Source organism: Ammodytes marinus, assembly GCF_949987685.1.
Source record: "Ammodytes marinus genome assembly, chromosome: 1".
In the NCBI taxonomy this organism is placed as follows: Eukaryota; Metazoa; Chordata; class Actinopteri; order Uranoscopiformes; family Ammodytidae; genus Ammodytes; species Ammodytes marinus.
The window spans coordinates 3,750,399-3,769,234 of NC_137230.1; the positions used below are offsets into that span (position 1 = coordinate 3,750,399).

General features: G+C 41.9%; 1 protein-coding gene across 1 annotated transcript in view; it reads left to right on the plus strand.

The window, feature by feature from the left end:
- Nucleotides 1–3,253: 3,253 nt before the first annotated feature.
- chsy1 (chondroitin sulfate synthase 1) overlaps nt 3,254–18,836 on the plus strand; it is a 56,223-nt gene continuing 40,640 nt past the window's right edge. Inside the window, exons 1-2 of the mRNA XM_080027858.1 lie at nt 3,254–4,003; nt 6,593–7,088. Coding sequence (XP_079883984.1) covers nt 3,690–4,003; nt 6,593–7,088 — 810 coding nt within the window. The 5' untranslated portion in view covers nt 3,254–3,689. The remainder of the gene's footprint in view (nt 4,004–6,592; nt 7,089–18,836) is intronic.

Below are 18,836 nucleotides of genomic sequence, written 5' to 3' on the forward strand. Positions count from 1 at the left end.
CCCAACCTCAGCGATTTTTACCAGCATCCAACAAGGAAGTGACCACAACTGTAGTAACCAGGAAGTGCCACTGGGGGCTGGGAGCAGAAGACAGCCATCTCTCATTGACTGCAATGTTAAACATGCCGTTTTCACAGCATTATTAAACCTATTTACAGCCTGGGCCACGAAACCATTTTAGTCTGTATGTTTAGGTCATATCTCCATGACAACACTGAGGGGGGTGAATTTTTTTGGCCCACGCTAGTTTTTATTCTTTTGGAGGTTAAAATGTATTGGCGCGATCTCTTGAGTGACAGCTCTCCGCCCGTTGTCCCTCACTTTGCCTCGGAGGTATACGTCAGCTATCTGCCTCCCCCTCACAAAATGGCGACGCGCACAAACCAGGATTATTGGATGCCGTCCCGTGTGAATAACTGAGGTCAGCCCGGATGCTACATCCATATTATTTACTATCTATGAGTTGACAGCAAGAAAATGTACTTTGACATGCAAAAAATAAATTTTTGTGAAAAAAACATGCTTACAACATCACCATGAGGTCCTCTATTTCATGGCTAAGGGGAAATTAGAGGGGCTTGAAAACATATATCTCACATGACCAAAAATGTGTTCCGAGTCCTAGATACAGGGGGTGTCTCACATTACCCAATGTCTAACATTCCCCCGTCCTCCCCTACTAAATAGTAGGGAAGTATGGGAATTGGAACGCAGGGACAGAGTGTATAACATTCCCGCCTATAATGTGGCCTTATATAAAAGGCCGCTGATTCACAACAATAGAACCATATTTTGACCTCACTTTTGCTTTGGTTTATGAGAAAATTCTCCTCTGAGCATGTTTTTACCTTACGATTTGTCAGAGACTTGAGGCTAGTTCATTTTAAGGTACTGTTATGCAGTTTCCTTTAAGGTGCATTATAAACATGTCCGCAATCTTGAAGCTATACATTTTGTGTTCCTCAAGACTGAAGAGTTTCGCTTCATATGGCTGTTACAGGGAGGAATGTGCTGCTTAAAGATGTGTTGTCCCATCTCCCTTTGTATTATTGTGAAGGAACTAGTGCTCCTTTCTCAACAATTCCGCTTAGATTTCCCTCGGTTTCTTTCTTAAACAAGCAACAACAAACAGACACCTATTTCTAATGGCATTGAAATGAACTTCTGTGGTCTATTTTAATTCTGAGGACTTATAGAATGGTAAACTTGGCACGTCTGTGGCACTAGCCTGTAAAGTGAGGTCAGTAAAATGGGCTGGATAAAGTCGGAGTGTCCATGCACTTGACTTTTTTTTATAGGCCTATCCAGTTGCTACAAATCATTTCAAACTATTCTCCCAAACTTATTTGACATATGGCAACATGGTTGATTTAGACACAATCTGGTGTTCATATTATCGAGATATTCTGATGGGTTTGAGAGTTTGGGTATGTTTGGAACGTACAAAGGAACATTGAATATCTCAACTTGTCTAGAAACATAACCTACACACAATAAGTTCCCCGGCAGACACCAACTGGTTACTGTAGACTACAGCCGCATGGGGGCGCTCTTCACCAGAGAGCTGGCTGAAGAGAGATGCGCTGGTTTTTGCTGACGTTCAACCAGTTTTTCTATAGCCTACTATCTATGCCAGGGGTGTCCAAACTTTTTTCACTGAGGGCCACATACAGAAAAATCTACGAAGGGCCGGGCCACTTTGCAAAAATAACACATTTATCAGGACATGTAGCTGCTCTGATGTTTAGTTTCATAGTGTCTTCGTAAATTGTAATCCTTCTTCACGGCAACACTTTACTTGCACATTAAAAAGATACATCCCCCCTCTTGTTAAATGCCATTAATACACCCAGTGTTTTCTGCTTTTACGTCTAATGTCCAGCTTGGTGAAAATAGTAGCCAGCCGAGATCCCGCCCCTCCAATTTTTTAAAGTTTTTAAAGTGAAATGCATGAATCTGGTGCACTTTGAGAGGGAAATTAAGAGGCTAAAGCTGAAGAATTTTGTATGAAAAAAAATGTAAACACTGTGTCAGATGAATTAGAAACTATTGGAGAAGGACACATGGATTTTCCATAATAATATTAATTTAAATTAAAATAGTATGCAGGGTCCTCTGGGATGGCCTTGGTGCTCTTTTTCTTTTATGGGACATATTTCTCTGTAATATAATGAGTGCATTTAGATTATTTAAAAATTAAAAGGGCCATATTACATTATATTTTTAAAATGTGCCAAGGGCCAATCAATCAGTTTTGACACCCCTGCACTAGTGGGTTAACTAAGAAATGCAAAAAAAAAAAAAAAAAAAAAAAAAATGTTTTTTTTTTTCAAAGGGCCATATTGCATTATATTTTTAAAATCGGCCGCGGGCCAATAAAAAGCGGGCCGCGGGCCGCAGTTGGCCCGCGGGCCGTAGTTTGGACACCCCTGATCTATGCGATCAACTCGACAATTGAATAGTTGTAATTTCCCCCGTCATTTAACACAAAAGAAGATACAAACAATTCCTTATAGCTAGCCTACTTCATTAAACCAATAGCCTAATAGGCATATTTAGGCCTACACTATTAGCATAATTATAAATAGGGCCTATCACTGACAAGTTGACAATTAAAGTTATTCATGGCCTAAGCTTTTGTATTATTATAAAAGCTTAAATAAATGTCACAGAGAGCAAAACCAAGTTTATAGTTTATAGTCAACAACTATCTTTAGCCTACTGTAGACTTTTATATACTATCTATGCTGTAGACTAGGCTAGATGGACCGTTGGTGTAAAGGCAGGTTTTCCCTTATACCCTGAATGCAGCATCGTCAGGTTGCGTATTTCGGTATTTCTCATGTATTTCTCCTCTGGTATTTCTGGGGGCCGTTGGTTCCGGAAGAAAAAAAAACAAATCTTCTCACTCATGTCTTCTCCATGGCAACGGCTACCGAGACTTATGGGAAATGTATTGTTTAGAGCTGTTCTCTGCGTAAAAAATACGGTAAAAACTCGAAACAATTTGAACAGATGGTCCTGACGTAAACCCACATGGTGGACACATGATCAGGCACTGTGCTGTCCTTCTATATTAAGCAACGTTTTGAAAACTGACGAGTAGAAAAAATGTAAATGAAAATACAGAGTGGAGAAAACCACTTCCGGGACCAGCGGACCAGACCCAATCGCCCCTCCTCCTTTAGAATTGCATGGCTCGGAGGGGATTCATCCAGCCAGCCAGTCACAGCGCTGCTACGGAAATGCCGTTGGGTCAAACCACTGTTAAAGCCGTCGCGACCAGCGCTCTCGATAGTCCTCCGACATTCTCCCTTTCGCGAGATAACGATGAGAATGGGGCCGTTATTCAAGGCAAAGACACGGGCTGCTGCATTTATGGATCGGCGCTGAAGTTTGCCGATGGTCGATAGCGGCAGAGAGCAGCTTGATGGTCAGACGGAGCAGAGCGGTTACCGTGGCGTCTTCAAGGAGACTGCTGCTGTGATGCTACGTAGGCAACTGGAAGAAAAGGGCTTTTCTACCATGAGAGACGGAGCGTGAGACACACGAGCCCAGCTGCTCCGCTTTTCACTTGTTTTTATTTAATTTAATTTTTATTTCGTGTATTGTCATTTCTTGTACGTCCACGCCGTTTGTAGGATACTACAGTGAGGGTATAAACGGCGAGCTGGTGAACTTTTGGGGGAATGGCAGGTCGAAGCCGAAGAGCATGGTTTAGTGTTCTGTTGGGACTGGTCGTCGGGTTTACGCTCGCCTCCAGACTCATTTTACCCAAGGCGACCGAGCTGAAGAAAGCCGGCCAGAAGCGAAAAGCCAACCCCGCCGGCTGTGGCTTGAACCGGGCTCTCAGGAAGGAATACGGTGGATTATTATGGTCGCCGCAAGATAACGGTTCACCGGCGACAGAGAATCCTGGCTCCCCCAGGTCCAATAATTTCCTGTTCGTTGGTGTCATGACCGCCCAGAAATACCTGAACAGCCGAGCCGTGGCGGCACACAGGTATGTGACGAGCTTCTCCCCCACTGTAGCCCTTTTATATTAGCTTTCTCCGCTTTAAACACAGGCCCTTTATATAGGGAGCCATGCTAGCAGCACTTATTTCTACCCAGTCTCACCTTTTGTCATTGTCCAAACTGGTTGCTGCTATTTAGCCCTACATGTTTGAGGTATACATTTAGAAGAGGGGGGAAAAAGTAGCAAATTAGGCGCTGCTTGACATGTTGCACTGTTGCTAAGGATATGGTGAAACGACTAGAACAGCCTTGTGATTCATTGAGAGCTCGAGTTATGCTCTACCAGGGAACCGTTAGCTGTGTGCTGTAAAACTGCCATCAAATGCGCTTAACGTCCATTTCCCCCATTTATGTTGTCCCTAAGGAGCTTTAAGTGGGGTCAAAGAATCTGCTACCACTCAGCCCTCGTCTATCACAAACATTGGGAATTCTGTTTTGACTCCATATGCTCAAGCTGTAGCCTACGATGTTAACATTGAGTAAATATTCTCATGCCCAAATTAATGTTTTTTTAAATTTGTTTTTTAATGGCTGTCACCTGCCATCAAATGGAATTCTGATGTTTGGTAGAAACACATTTGGTATCTTTGAAAATGTCGGGGTAGGACACAAACTAGCCTACAATTTACAGACCAGTCCAAGTTTATCTCAAGTGAAGCAAGCAAATTCATCATTGATGTAATAGGAACGTTCAGAAAATAAGAGTCCTATATGCCCGCTTTAAATGTTTCCTTCTGTCCACTTAACGGTCAAACAAATGTTTCCAATGGGAACGTTTGACAAGCTGCATCAGCATGTAAAGCTGTTTGAACTGGGTTCGGCTGCGCGGTACCAGCTTGTACTGACTGACCGACTGGCAGCTCAGTGGGGCTTTACAGGGTTATAAGCTGCTGGTGACCATAGAGTCTGAGCCCTTCCAGTGATATGTTGGGCTTGCTACACTATAGGATAACAAGGCTTCCAAGACAGTGTAGGCAGAACCTACATAAAGCCAGAGACAGACAGAGGCTGGAAAGAGGAGATTCAGCTAAACATATCGTTTTTTTTGGATACTATACGCCAAGAAAAAAGTGTTTTGTTAAAACCCAAATTACAAGTTGAAATGAGCATAATATGAGAAATGTAATAATGTTTACAGCATTAGTCACTAGTCAGTTAGTGACATTGACACTAGAGCTGCAACGATTAATCGACAAATCGATTATTAATCGATTATTAAAATAATCTGCAACTATTTTGATAATCGATTAATCGTTTTAGAGTAATTTTTTTTATAAAAAAATTCCAAATTTTCTGATTTTAGCTTCTCAAATGTGAATATTTTCTGGTTTCTTTAATCCTATTATGACAGTAAAGTGAACTAGCTGTGTGTTTTGGACATAACAATACATTTGAGGACGACCACATGGGCTTTGGAAAATTTTGTCAACATTTTTCACCATTTTCTGACATTTTACAGACCAAAACACTAATCGATTAATAATCGATTAATCAAGAAAATAATCGACAGATTAATCGATTATCAAAATAATCGTTAGTTGCAGCCCTAATTGACATGTGTGAAAAGAGGTGAATTAACCCAGGCGTACAGCAAAGGATAAAGAAAATAACACAGAGATGCATTTAAATGCATGCTTTTTATTTTGTTAATTTTTTACTCCTTATTCTCTTCATACTTTGAACTTAAAATAGTAGTATGCATTTAACCTATGGTAAGCCCTTAAAGGGAGCCTACATATCTGTGGAGATATTTTCACTGGTCGCACTAGTGCACCTGAAATGTTTCACGTCATATTGAATGTAATATCGGGTGCAGCCAAAATGTATGCTGGTGCAGCTAGATGATAAAGTTAGTCTGGAGCCATGCCTTTTGATTTCAAATCAAAATCAAATCAGTTTTATTTGTATAGCCCAACATCACAAATAGACATTTGCCTCAGTGGGCTTTACATTCCATACAGTATGACACCCTGCCCTTACACCCTTAGCTCGGCTGAGAAAAAACTCCCAGTAAAAAAGCCTTTATCTGGCCGTGTGTTGGTCTGTACCTTTTTAAAAGAGCCAGTGTGTGAGCCACATCTGCATGCAGAGCTTCAGTGTCGTATAGAGAGCACATGAACATTCCATGTCTGCATCTGTTTGTTTACATTTTTTATTATAATTAGTTTCATTATTTTAAGGTGTTGCATAGAATATAATAATAAAATGCAATCCTTTTATTTGTCATTATACGATGTACATCCATATTAAAATGAGCTTCTTCTTAAGGTGCATAAAAAAAGACATCCGCAAACAACATTCAAACTGCATTCATACCAATACATTATCAGCTCAAATGTTTCAAGTGTAAAAATATATTGCACTGTTAATAAAGTTATTGCATACGGTAAGAAGGAGGAGAGGGAGGGGGGGGGGGGGGGGGGGGTGATGCATTGGACCGTGTGTGTTGTTGGGGGGCGTGGCAGTCAGTGCATGTTTGAGATCAGAGTGGTTAATTCAATTGTTGTCTTAACATTTTCCCATCCATCCATCCATCCATCCCTCCATCCATCCCTCTCTGTCTTGTCTGCTCCAGGACCTGGGCCCAGTCCATCCCCGGCCGCGTGGAGTTCTTCTCCAGCGAGGGCTCGGACACCTCCATCCCCATCCCCATCGTGGCCCTAAAGAACGTGGACGACTCGTACCCTCCGCAGAAGAAGTCCTTCATGATGCTCAAGTACATGCACGACCACTACCTGGACCAGTACGACTGGTTCATGAGGGCCGACGACGACGTCTACATCAAGAGCCAGCGCCTGGAGGGCTTCCTGCGCAGCCTCAACAGCTCCGAGGCCCTCTTCCTGGGCCAGACGGGCATGGGGGCCCGCGACGAGCTGGGCAAGCTGGCCCTGGAGCCCGGGGAGAACTTCTGCATGGGGGGGCCGGGGGTCATCATGAGCCGAGAGGTCCTCCGCCGGATGGTGCCCCACATCAGGGAGTGTCTGCAGGAGATGTACACCACGCACGAGGACGTGGAGGTGGGCCGCTGTGTCCGCAGGTTCGCGGGGGTCCAGTGTGTCTGGTCCTATGAGGTAAGACGGAGGCTTTCATATCATTTGAATGATGTCATTGATTCCATAACGCACACAGTATAGAGCACAGAAGCCAACTCAAGACTTAAGGCGGTCCGTAATAATGAAAACTCTTGAGTATTGAGTCGTCAACTGATATTCACCTACATGGTCTTTGTAGTTTGACCCCACTTCTAAAGCAGGGGTAGAGTGTGTAGTTAAGGCTAAGTCCGTGTTGCAGCAGTCCAAGTTCAAGTCCGGCCTGTGTCCCTTGATGCATGTCCCCCCCCCCTCCCTCTCCGCCCTGCTTCCTGTCAATATTCTCTATCTGATACTATCTTCTAAAACATTCTACAATTTCTTCCTCCTTCTCAGAGTTGTTATTCAGTCAAATCTGAACACAGAGGCATAAACATGTTTTTTTTATAGTCGGTGGGAATTAAATAATATCTGCTATGTCTGCTAAACGCAGTAAATCAGTTTATTACACCAAGTTTTCTTCAGATCAAAAATACCCAGCAAATACATAAATAGCACCATATTGTGGACGTTGGTTTCTATTCTGGGGGACTTAAAGATGCTTGTAGCTAAAGCAAAGCATTGAACTCTATACTGCATGTGACTGTGAAGGACACACTTAAGTCATGTTTCTGTGACTACAGGCTGCATCACCGCTGTGAAGCAGGACCAGACCTAGGAATGACACAGAGTCTGTCACTGACTCGCCTGGTGATAAAGTTGCTCCATTGCCTTTGAATAGGCCATGAATGATATTTACGTAGTAGTTCATGCTAGTACGGTTGCAGTAGAGTTTTAGTCTACTCCGAGTTATGACGTGTGTTATAGATTTAAAGAAAATATATCTATAGAAATGTTGGACTCAAACGTGATCTGCTATTTCAGATCATAACATTTTTTTTTCTTTGACTCGCATTCATTATCCAGGAATTCACCTTACTGAGACTACCAAGGAACAGGCCCATGTAAACTTGTGACCACTATATATAGCAGTACAGTGACCATACACGGTCCAACCATACTAGGTTTGGAACCTATTCTTTTTTCCTTTCTTCACCGGAGACTTTGTCCATTATTCTCAAACAAAGAGATTGTGTGTTCTGTACCAGACTGAGTGCAGCAAACAGTACACTGCAGCTAAAGAGTTTGTTGCTGAATTGTATCTGTCCTCCCCACCCCCCCCCTAGAAGATATATGTATGTCCTGAAGAGTTGAATCTCGGTGTAACTGAATTATGGGCCAGTTGTAGGTCATCATAAGGTCACATAAAATCCCTGTTTTTTTGTGTGTTGGCCCTGGCCTGTGAGTTGACCTTTGACCCTACTTGGTTTGCAGAAGAAGCATTCCATTGGTCTGAACACACTTGACATGACACACTGTTTGGTTTGGTTTTTAGATATAGTTATTATGCCAGTGGGTTTGATTGCCTGCCAAGTCAAATCAATCTGCAATAGAAGGTTGGAAATAGCTTTAAAAGTGTCATGTGTTCCAGATAGACCAAAGAGTAAAGTGTCAACACAGTGTTGGTGTGAGAACCAAATCGTCCCCGCTTTCACACTGGCAATACAATGCTTCTTCCTCCTCACTGTAAAGGCTTAATACCTGGAGTTCAGTTGTGTTGTCCAACAAGGCAGCTCAACTGGTTACACAGTGCCTGCTGGATCGTATGGCATTCAGTGGTTGTTGAGACTTGTGTGTGTGTGTGTGTGTTGTCACTGGTGGCCTTGAAAAAGCCTTCAAAGACGGCACCGCCAGCTAACCTAGTCAGCCAACCACTAGGTAGGTATGAAAGAAATGCAGCCGTTATCTAAACTTTTTTTTTTTTTTTTTTCAAACATCTTTTATTGGTAAATTCAATTTCACACACATTCCACTTATCCATTCAGGGCCTCCAGGATGCAATGTGCATATGGTACAATTGGAATCATCATGAAATCATTTCAATACACCACCAAGCATACGTGTGATGTATAAAAATAAGCAAAACAAAATGTGAAACTACTACATACGAGTGAACATACAGTTACATATGAAAAAATAAAAAGTTGACCAGAATCCCCTGTCACACGCAGGCCCCCCCCTCCCTCCCCCATATGTCCCAGAATGTAATGCTGTGAATGTAAACTCTTTTGAAGTCAATTCAAATGAATGTGGTAGCTGAACGGAGTGACTATATTAGATGAAAGGAGATATTAACTGTGAAGAATAAAAGGCATCTTCATCATGTGCTTTAGCCCACTTCTGTACTGTCGTGCAGAGTCGGATCAATGAATGTATTTATTCAGAATGATTCATTTGAGCCGTGAGGTCAATGGTATTTTGTTAGCCCCTCTCAATTGACCGTACTGTACCTTTAAAAAAAAAAAATGTTATCCAGTGTAACATCCCAGCACATGCATCTAATAGACATAACACATTCCCAGCCTGTTGGCCTCCGCGTCACAATCAAGGCTCGCACAGGGTGGCAGGGCTAGCACAGTGCTACTGTTAAGGCTAGAGAACAAAGTTCTCGGTGACAGAGCTTCGGGAAGTTTTTTCTGGTCTGGACATTTCGTACTTCACGAGAACTCAAGTGCCGAACTCCTCACCGCGGTACTTGTCACGCGCTGTTACCATAGTAGCGCCAGCTGATTTTTTCCTCATTGACTTCAGATTGACCAATCACACAATAGTTCTCGGACAAGCTGCGAGAAGAAAGTTCGGCCCGGACGATGTGTCGAGAACAAGCTGCAAGAACAGCTGAACAAGAGCTGAGAGAAGAAAATCACATCATTTGCTTCTCGCAGCTCTGTCACAGAGAACTTTGTTACTTCTTCTCGCGGAGTATGTAACAGCCCTTAAGGCCTCATCTTTCCTACTGTGGGTTATATGTGTTTGTTGCCATGGTAGCTAGCTACGTCCCCCTGTAATAATGGAGAGTTATTGTGGAAGAAAAAAAGTCTTCTCTCAAGCACAGAGAAGCAGCTTGACTAAAAGTTGTCTATATTTAGAACCACTAAATGACTCTCTTTTGGTTCCTTCACCATAACGTGGCAAAAAGGGCAAAGAGGCCAGTCCCAGCATGCATCAGAACAGAGCCATTATTATTAGAGAGGCAGGAAACCCTGGATCAGGGCTGGAATGCAACTAAGTTCATTAACTCAAGCACTACTGTACTCGGGTACAAATTTGACCTACTTTTGCATTACTTTAGTCGTTTTCTTTTCGTGCCACTTTGAAACCTCTACTACATCTATATGGGGGAAAGGTTTTTGTTTTGCTTCAGGACTTTTATCTGGTAGCTTTAGTGACCATTTACTGAAGAAACCATTTCAAATCTGACGTCGACAGTATAAACTAGGGGTTAATGACGCCGCAAAGTTCTCAGAGTTCTCATCTTCATACATGGCAGGAACTTCTCGCATTTAGCAGAATGTGTCAAATATGAGGCTCCAGTTTGTCGATAAGCTTTCATAAATCATCCATCCTGGACAACTGAAAACAGTTTGAATGTCTTTTGACTATGATAATACAGATGCTTTGTGTGTGATCTCTTACATCCATTAATGTGATGCCAAAAGCGTGGCTGCTTCAGACTGGCTTGGCCTTTTGCTAATTTAGCTTGTCTGCTGCTGCTGTACGAGCGTGTTCCCGGAGTAAGCTGTTGTGTGAGCCACTGTGCACCCACACAGAACTGGCACATTGTCAAAATAATAATGCCTTTCTGGGTGGAGAATGCAAAACATTGGATCAGTACGAGCCAGGGAACTTGAGGGTCAACAACAGGTCAGTCAGGGTTGAGATTATAGCTAGTTTCTCTTGATTTAATCTTTAAAAATGGTATCTGATTTATCACTGAAGTCACCACTTTTTAATTTTTTTTTTTTAATTTTTTTTTATTGTATTATTATTTTTTTAATCCTTCATTTTACCCCATGTGTTTTTTGTTTCTTGTCTTTTTACCGTTTGTATTCTGGACCGATTTTTTTTTTTTTTATGTAATTTTAACTTGTCGTCACTGCAAATGAGGGAAACCTCAGTGTTCTTTGAGTAAAAATAAAGGTGGATTGATTGAACATATCCATCCTCGGGGAGTTACTAAATCAATTGATAATCCCTGCAGACTTGGAGTGACCGCACAGACCATGGGGGGGCTTCAACTAATGTAATGATAAATAACTTTTTTTTTATTTTATTTTTTTTTCTGTCATAGCAAGAACTGCAGTGTCATCTCTTCTCATTGTCAAAAGCTGTTTTGATCTTACAGTAGATGTAGTCATCACACTAGAATGACGGCAGGAGAGTTCTTACTGACATGGTGAGGGGGAGTAGGCCTAATAAAGGGAACTACATAATAGCACCTATATCTCTGGGGTTAGCCAAGCTCCTGTTGACCAATACACAGGAAGTCAACCCCTCACTACTCAAGAGGGATGCCTGTCTCAACATGCTCTTTCTCCTCCTGGCCTGTCACACACTGCCTCTCCCTCAGTAGTCTTCTCATGTCTTCATTCTTCTCATTCTTCTTTGTTCATTCCCAGCGCAGTATTTAACTTTTTTTCAACTTTATTTTTTATTTACTTTGCATAGTAATGGTAACAGGCATGCAACCCTAAAACAAACGAAAAGCACAGGAAGAAAATGGGAAGAAAAAAGAAAAGGTCATAGAGTCACTTTGTTATCCTGTAACTTGGGGGAGGGTGCCAACCAGTAGAGAAACCAGTAGGAAATCCAGACCTGCCACTAGGCGCGGGCAAATTAAATTTGCTGCGGGTGTTGGTCTGGACACTCTCCATTGAAGCTCATTTAAATATTGTCAAGAAATCCTGAGCTGCCAATCAAATCGTTCTTTCTGATATGGGCGGGCCAGAGCCCTATGTATGGTGCTCTGGGGACGGACGTAACTGGATGACGACAGTGCTGCCCAGCGCAGTATTTCATTTGATCAATCTTCCCCAAACACGGTAACCTGTCTGATAAGTAGTGAAGATTAGCACCAAGTCCCTGTTAAGATCCTCTATGTGTTAGTGAGTAGATGCCAGCTGATTTGAATCATGAGCAATTTAACATGTTTCTCCATTTTATTCAGGCAAAATTCTTTAACAAAGCATTTTCTGCACTGAATTTGGATACATCAGAGTTTTTCAGTTGGTTAAATACTGTATGGAGTAAGGTGTTTATGTGAGAGGGTATGGTGGCAGCGTCAAAATTTAGTCAAGACTGAATGAAAAATAACGGAAAGTCGAAGTTGGCATCCCTTGCAAATTTTGGAAAATGGCGGCCTTTATAATATTGTGCCTTATGTACGAAGAGTAGCACAGTGTATCCTAATCTCCACACTACTTCACTGCGGCTGTAGCATTGAGCGTTGGAAAATGCACGGAATGTCTTCAAATTCTTTGTCCGCTTGAGTCTTTAAAAAGAAGTCATGTCCTACAGGAAAATGTCTTTATTCAGTGTGTTTACACAGTTTGTCTAAATTTGAATGAAAACATAGTTTTGCGGATTGTTTTTAATAATAATAATAATAATAATAATAATATATTCCATTGATATAGTGCTATTCTCGCACTCAAAGCAAGTGTCTGAATAACTATAACGTTCTTTCCTAGCATTGTTTTACGGCCGGCAGGACCCATTTGTGTTATTATTAAATCAACTCTGGTTATTTGAATATGTGGACAACATCAATTAATTTGGCACATCACTGTTGCTTATTATGTTATGTTTTTTCTTATTATATTAATGAAAGGACAAACTGTTGAGTCTACTTGTGTGTGTGTGTGTGTGTGCTGTGTGTTGAGATCCAATATGTGGTGAGCCTTGTGCATTCTCAGACATCCTGTGGCCAAGGCTCTCTGTGCTTCTCCTCTGTCTCTCTCCTCAGCAGGGCCTTTTTACATCCAGCTAAAAGTAGAGCCTACCCTGCTCTGCAAGCCAGGCAAATAAATGTTGACACACAGCAGTCAGAAATAAACAGTAAATGAAGGCCAGAGTGCTGAATTAGCATGAATTACAGGCTGTGTGTGGCTGAAGTATGCTGGATGCTGCTGATGTCTAAGGAGAGGGGGATGAAACAGAGATTTAATAGGTCTAGTAGCGACCACCAAAAGCTGTAAAAGTCTTCATTACTGTGGGTGGGCTTTTTCTGATTAACACACGTTTTCTGTCATAGATGAGTCATATTTCATTCAGCAAGGCTTTCACTTCTTGCACTTCTTGGCATTTTCTCTATGTCAATGTGAATGCTTAATAATAATAATTTCAAATCAGTAAACCAGTACGCACTGTAAGTCAACTTCAACTTTTTTTTTTTTTTTAACGTGTTTTTTTTTTTTGATTTTATCAATTTTATGGACAACAAGAACAAACACAAGGAACAACTGTCTCTAAGTTCAAATGAAATCAAAATACATCATAAAAAATAAAAAAATAGGCTTTCATACAACAATGTGTCGAAATATACATGAAAAATAAATAAAATAAAATAAAGAACGAGAAAAAAAAACAAGCAGCGTGGTTGTTTTTGGTGTGTTTATCCATTCTTTTGGGCAAAGAACTGGATATGACCCCAACAACAATAAGAATAGAAGTGTCTCTTGGCAGAGGGAAAGGAATAAACAATGGGGACTATATAAGATGGTGTTGGAACCAGAGGAACAGGCCACCATCCACTGCAGCACAGTACGGTTCGCAAACATTCTTGAAGAGAGTATAATCGATGGCGTAACATCTTCCGTCTGCTGAGTGGATGGAGCATTTGATGATGGATCCATTTGTGCCGTCCATGCGGGCTGGGGACTTGATGTCCGAGATTAGAAAGAATATATGGTGACTTACTGCAGGCAGAGACGCTAAACAACTTTAACTGTTTATAAAGTTGTTAAGCAGATTTCCTTTCTAATGATTACATATTGCTATAAATGAAACACTTTTTATCGCATCCTGTATGCCTGTTTAGTATACCGTCCCTTAATTTGACTATGTTGATATATATACTTGAAATCACAACCAATATGATTCATGAATATCCGATCAAAACACAAATTAAAAGGACAAAGCATCCAGCCCAGGTCCTATTTGAATATCACAGGTTGCATGTTTGCTGTGACCTGGTGTGTGTGTGGTGATTATGCCCTTGGAGTGAGCAGTAGTCTGCAGCCTGCCTTGGAACAACTGGCACCATTCCATTCTTTTCACCCTGCATGCCGACTGACAAACAAGCTCCAACACAGCTAATGGGGAACACAAGGCTGCACTGCTGAGAGCTGTGGTTCCTCCTCCTAATTATCATTTCTCCTGAGTTCCCTGCAGCGCTGCCAAACCTGAGCCTGGGACCATCACTGCGCACAGCAGCATATGTGCCCTCAGCCTACAAATATGAATACCATTGTACTCTCGCCTTACTGCCTCTATTTATTTTTAGAACTAACTGCAAAAAAAAGCCTCAGATTTTAAGGTTTTAGCTGGAGATTCTGAAATGACATCCAAGGAATCAGTCAGTTACCTTGGCTGTGTTTTAGATTGTAACTTATCTGGTGTAGGTCAGGCTCAAAAGGCAATCGCCAAAATAAATCATAGAATTTCAAAGTTTCTGGACCAAAGAACAATGTTAATTTTAGCAGGAGCTTTAATTCAGCCTTATTATGACACAGTGTGTTTATTATGGTACAGTGGCGTCACGGTGCATTTGAAACATAGACTTCAGACCTCACAAAATAAGTTGGTTAGTCTTATTTTTGACCTCCCCATGAGAATTCATCTTGAATCTTCCCACTTTCAGAGGTTGGGTTGGTTAAAAGTAGATGATCGGATATCTCAAATACAGCTGTGTATGGTACATAGGATTGTGAATGGGGATGTTTCCAGATATTTTAGAGGCTATTTTAATCGAGTAGGTGAGGTTCACACGCATGCCACTAGGGGTAGCACCACTGATTTTGTACCACCCAGGGTGAGGACTAACATGGGAAAGGGTTCCTTTTTTTTATGCCGGTGCAGCACTTTGGAACAGGTTGCCGGGAGCACTCAAGTTGGTCGGGAGTTTGGGCAATTTTAAAAAGGCCCTAAAAAAATGGCTTGGACATAATTAGGCTTGTCTTAGTGGCTTGTCATTGTTGTGTGTGTGATTTTTATGTTTGTGTATGTTTTGTGTATAGGGACCACAATGGAAATAAGCCTTCGGGCTTTTTTGTGTCTGTCCCTCCCTGGCTATTTTATGTATTTTAATGTGTGACAGAGTGCTGTTCATGTTTTTATATCAAAATGGTCAAATACAATCATTCATTCATTCATGCATTTCCCAATTTATCAATGAAATGTTTATGTCCTAATCTGCCCCTCTTTCACAGCCAGCTGCACATGGCTCTTTTTTATTTGCCAAGTCATATTTCTTTAATGCCTTTGAACTATCCTCTCCATACATGCTCGGACAATAAGAAAAACTCCAGGAAGAATAGCACCTAATTTAATGGTGGAATCTCTTGATCATGACAGGATGTAGATTCCTTGTTGAAGTTTCACATCATTGTGCGCAACCAAGGTCAATGTCAGACAAAATTCCACCCCTATACCCTGCGGCACACATTCTTCTGCTGAGAGAGATTTTTGTGAGACGCAAAAGTTAGAGGGCAGCGTGTTTAGGGATGCAAAGCATAAATGTTTATGATGCTCTGGCCTCTCTTCTAATGGAAAATAAAGCTGTAGACCTACTGTAAAAAATAGGACAAGGGAGATGTTTCATCAAATTGTCTCTAACAGCCATGGAGACGTTCATGCAGAATATCTTCCCGGGTATGTAGAAGACTTGGATCTAGAAACAGACCCCTTACTACTACAAAGGTGTCTCAATTGACCTGGGATCTGGATTGTGCCAGTATGTTCCACTGTGAGCAGTGTGTATGAGCTCTTGATGTGTGGCCTCCATCACTGTGCAGGGGAAAAGTACTAATTATTAGTACTCACTAATTAGACATATGACCTCTGAGCTCTGCAATTTGGATGATCCCCTCCCACCTTTAAAACAAGAATGCTGGTAATCAGGCATGTGTAGACATAGACCTCTAATACCCCATTCACACCGATGCTAAATCAGAGCTAGTTCGGAGCTAGGGCCCAGGTAGAGCCAGTGTTTTAGTTTCACACCGCCAGACAGCCGGCTACGGGCTGTAAAAACCGGTTCAATCCCAGCTCCAGGTTTGAGCTGGGCTAGAAATGAGAACTGCCTACGTCAAGGGCCGGCGGGGGGATTATCCAGACCAACTCAAACCTCATGCCCGCCATACTTAAAAGTACACCGCTACTACAAGACGTAAACACAACGTAATTACCGAACGTAGCGATCAATTCGACTGACGAAAATACGATGTATGTGTCCTGTTTGGTTAACAAAGCAAAGCGAGAGGCAACACGTGTAAAATAAGACGTAAACGTAAAGTTATTGCTAGCTTTAGCGTTAGAGCAGCGACGTACACAGACGTTTACAGTGACGTCATGACGTTGATCTCTTCCCGGCTCTGGTCGGTGTGAAACCAACCAGTTCGTAACTGTTATTTGGCTGTAACCAGTTTTGAACTGGCCCCAGAACCAGCCCGGAGCTGGCTCTTGGTTCCTGTTGGTGTGAAAGGTGTATAAGGGGGCTTGGGCATCTGCCACTTGGCCTGTTGGAGAGAAAGTGCCCTCTTTCTGGGGTGTTTTTTCCCATCCTCAATAAACAGATTTTTTGTTATACATTTTTAATGTCTACTAATTCTGATACTGATGCATTTAGGAATTATTTGAGACTTTGACAAGTAGAGCCTTATATGTACTATTTAGCACCTGCAAATGTCCAGCTAATTCTGGAGGGCTAGGTAAAAGTTGGCTGGTTAAGCCTGGTGACCCCAGCCTAATCTTGTGAGATTCACATTTGTGTCTCTCCTACAGATCAGTCTGGGCTTTCTCCGATCCCTGTGGGGAGGACCCTAGGCAAAAAATGACCAGGCCAATCAGGACCCACGTTCTGACCTAACATTTGTCCCTTATAATGGAAGGCAGTTTCTGATTGGTTCGTCTAGTCGTCAATCTAGCCTTGTGAAACCAGCCATATCTCACAAGCTTATTCATCGATCCATGTTGATGTTAACGACTACAAGAACTATCTCAGAACATGTCTTTGTATTTGCATGAATGATTCTAGAACTAGTCTTTTGTCTACTTGGTTTGCCTGATTGACCAATGTTTTCAGGCTGAATCAGTTGTGGTTGGCATTCAGTGAGAACTAAAGGAAGCAGCAGTTCCACCTCCCATTCAGACTGGGTGTCCAGGCATGATGTTGTACGTTCAGCCGGAGTTTGAACTTGCCTGATCAAGAGAGGTTCATTTAATGTTTTGGTTGTCGGCCCAAACAGCTTCTATTTCTGCCATGTGTTCTTGTGCCCTGGCAGGAGCTTACAAAAGAGGATTACGATGCACAGCATGATGGAGCACCCCGATTTAACACACTCTGTAGCTGGATTGCAGCACTCATAGCAAACTGTAGTCCAGTCCATAGTTAACATAAATCCCCAAAATCACAATTCCTTCCCCCAGCCATCAGGGTGGCCTGTGTCCTGACAAACACCCATATAACTAGTACTGGTTAATATGGAGTCTATGCTGATTTATAAAGCATTTTTTGAGTCATTTAGAGCATTAAGTGCTACTAGATGTAGCCAGTAGTCTCAGAAGTTTCAGGCTTATTAGAAAGTACTACTGTGGAAGCAGGCACTGTTGACTAAGTATGGGACTGTGGGCTCAGGAACCAGAGCCCCTGAGATCCTTCATCAGAGCCTTTGACGAAGTTCATATTTTTATTTTTTTATTTTTACTTTTGTCAGCTGAAAATCAAGGCCACCCGCGCCCCCATATTTGGCATTAGAGTAGTGGTCTGTAATGAGATTGAGATGGAGATGGATACAGACGTCGTAAAGCAGAGGAAGCATAAGTGAAAATTCAGCAGGTAGGCCCAGGGACTTAAAACTGTGGGTTTTCTAGGGCTGTTCCGAATACCATTTTACAGGCTCCGAATACTCAATGTTTTTTTTCCAAGCGAGTATTCCAATACTCGTTCTTAAAAAAACACACCATCAAAAACAATTTAATAATCCCTATATACTCCCTGAAACAGAGCTTGTGGCACGAGACAGTAAGCTGCGTAGTTTGTTGATGATTTAATAACTTTTGAATGGTAAGTAGACCTGCGTAGGAGTTCCTTACTTTTTCCCCGTAGAAGCGAACAGCTGTGTTGTTCCAAATCAGCTGTCCTCTGTACCGTCGTAGCCCTTACAGGAGCTTTTCAATTCATCCCGGAACGTGCATCTTTTTGGGGACTTAAACATCCATACAAAGATCCAAAATTGATCGCTAATGTTGTGTTATAAAGTTAAGGGAAACAATGAATCTATTCTGACTCCATCTCTCTCTCCCTACGGTGTTCGGTGTCGCTTTTAGTTTGTGTTGTTCTGACAACATCACGTTGCCTACAGCTGTCATCTCACCGGGCTTAGACAGGTCAGTTTTCTTGTTTGTTTTAAAGGTTCGTCCTGACTGAGGACTCTTATCTGCTGCTGTTTGCAACAGTGGGCATTTATCTATAGGGGCTGTGTTATTATGAGTCATTATTTCTTTATAAGAGAAAAGATACTTGACACCTGTGGAACAGTGATCAACCAACAGTTACCACGCCATTAGCAAATGTATCACTGAAAATGAGTTACCCCTACATTTCTATAAAATCTGAGAGCGAGCACTGCC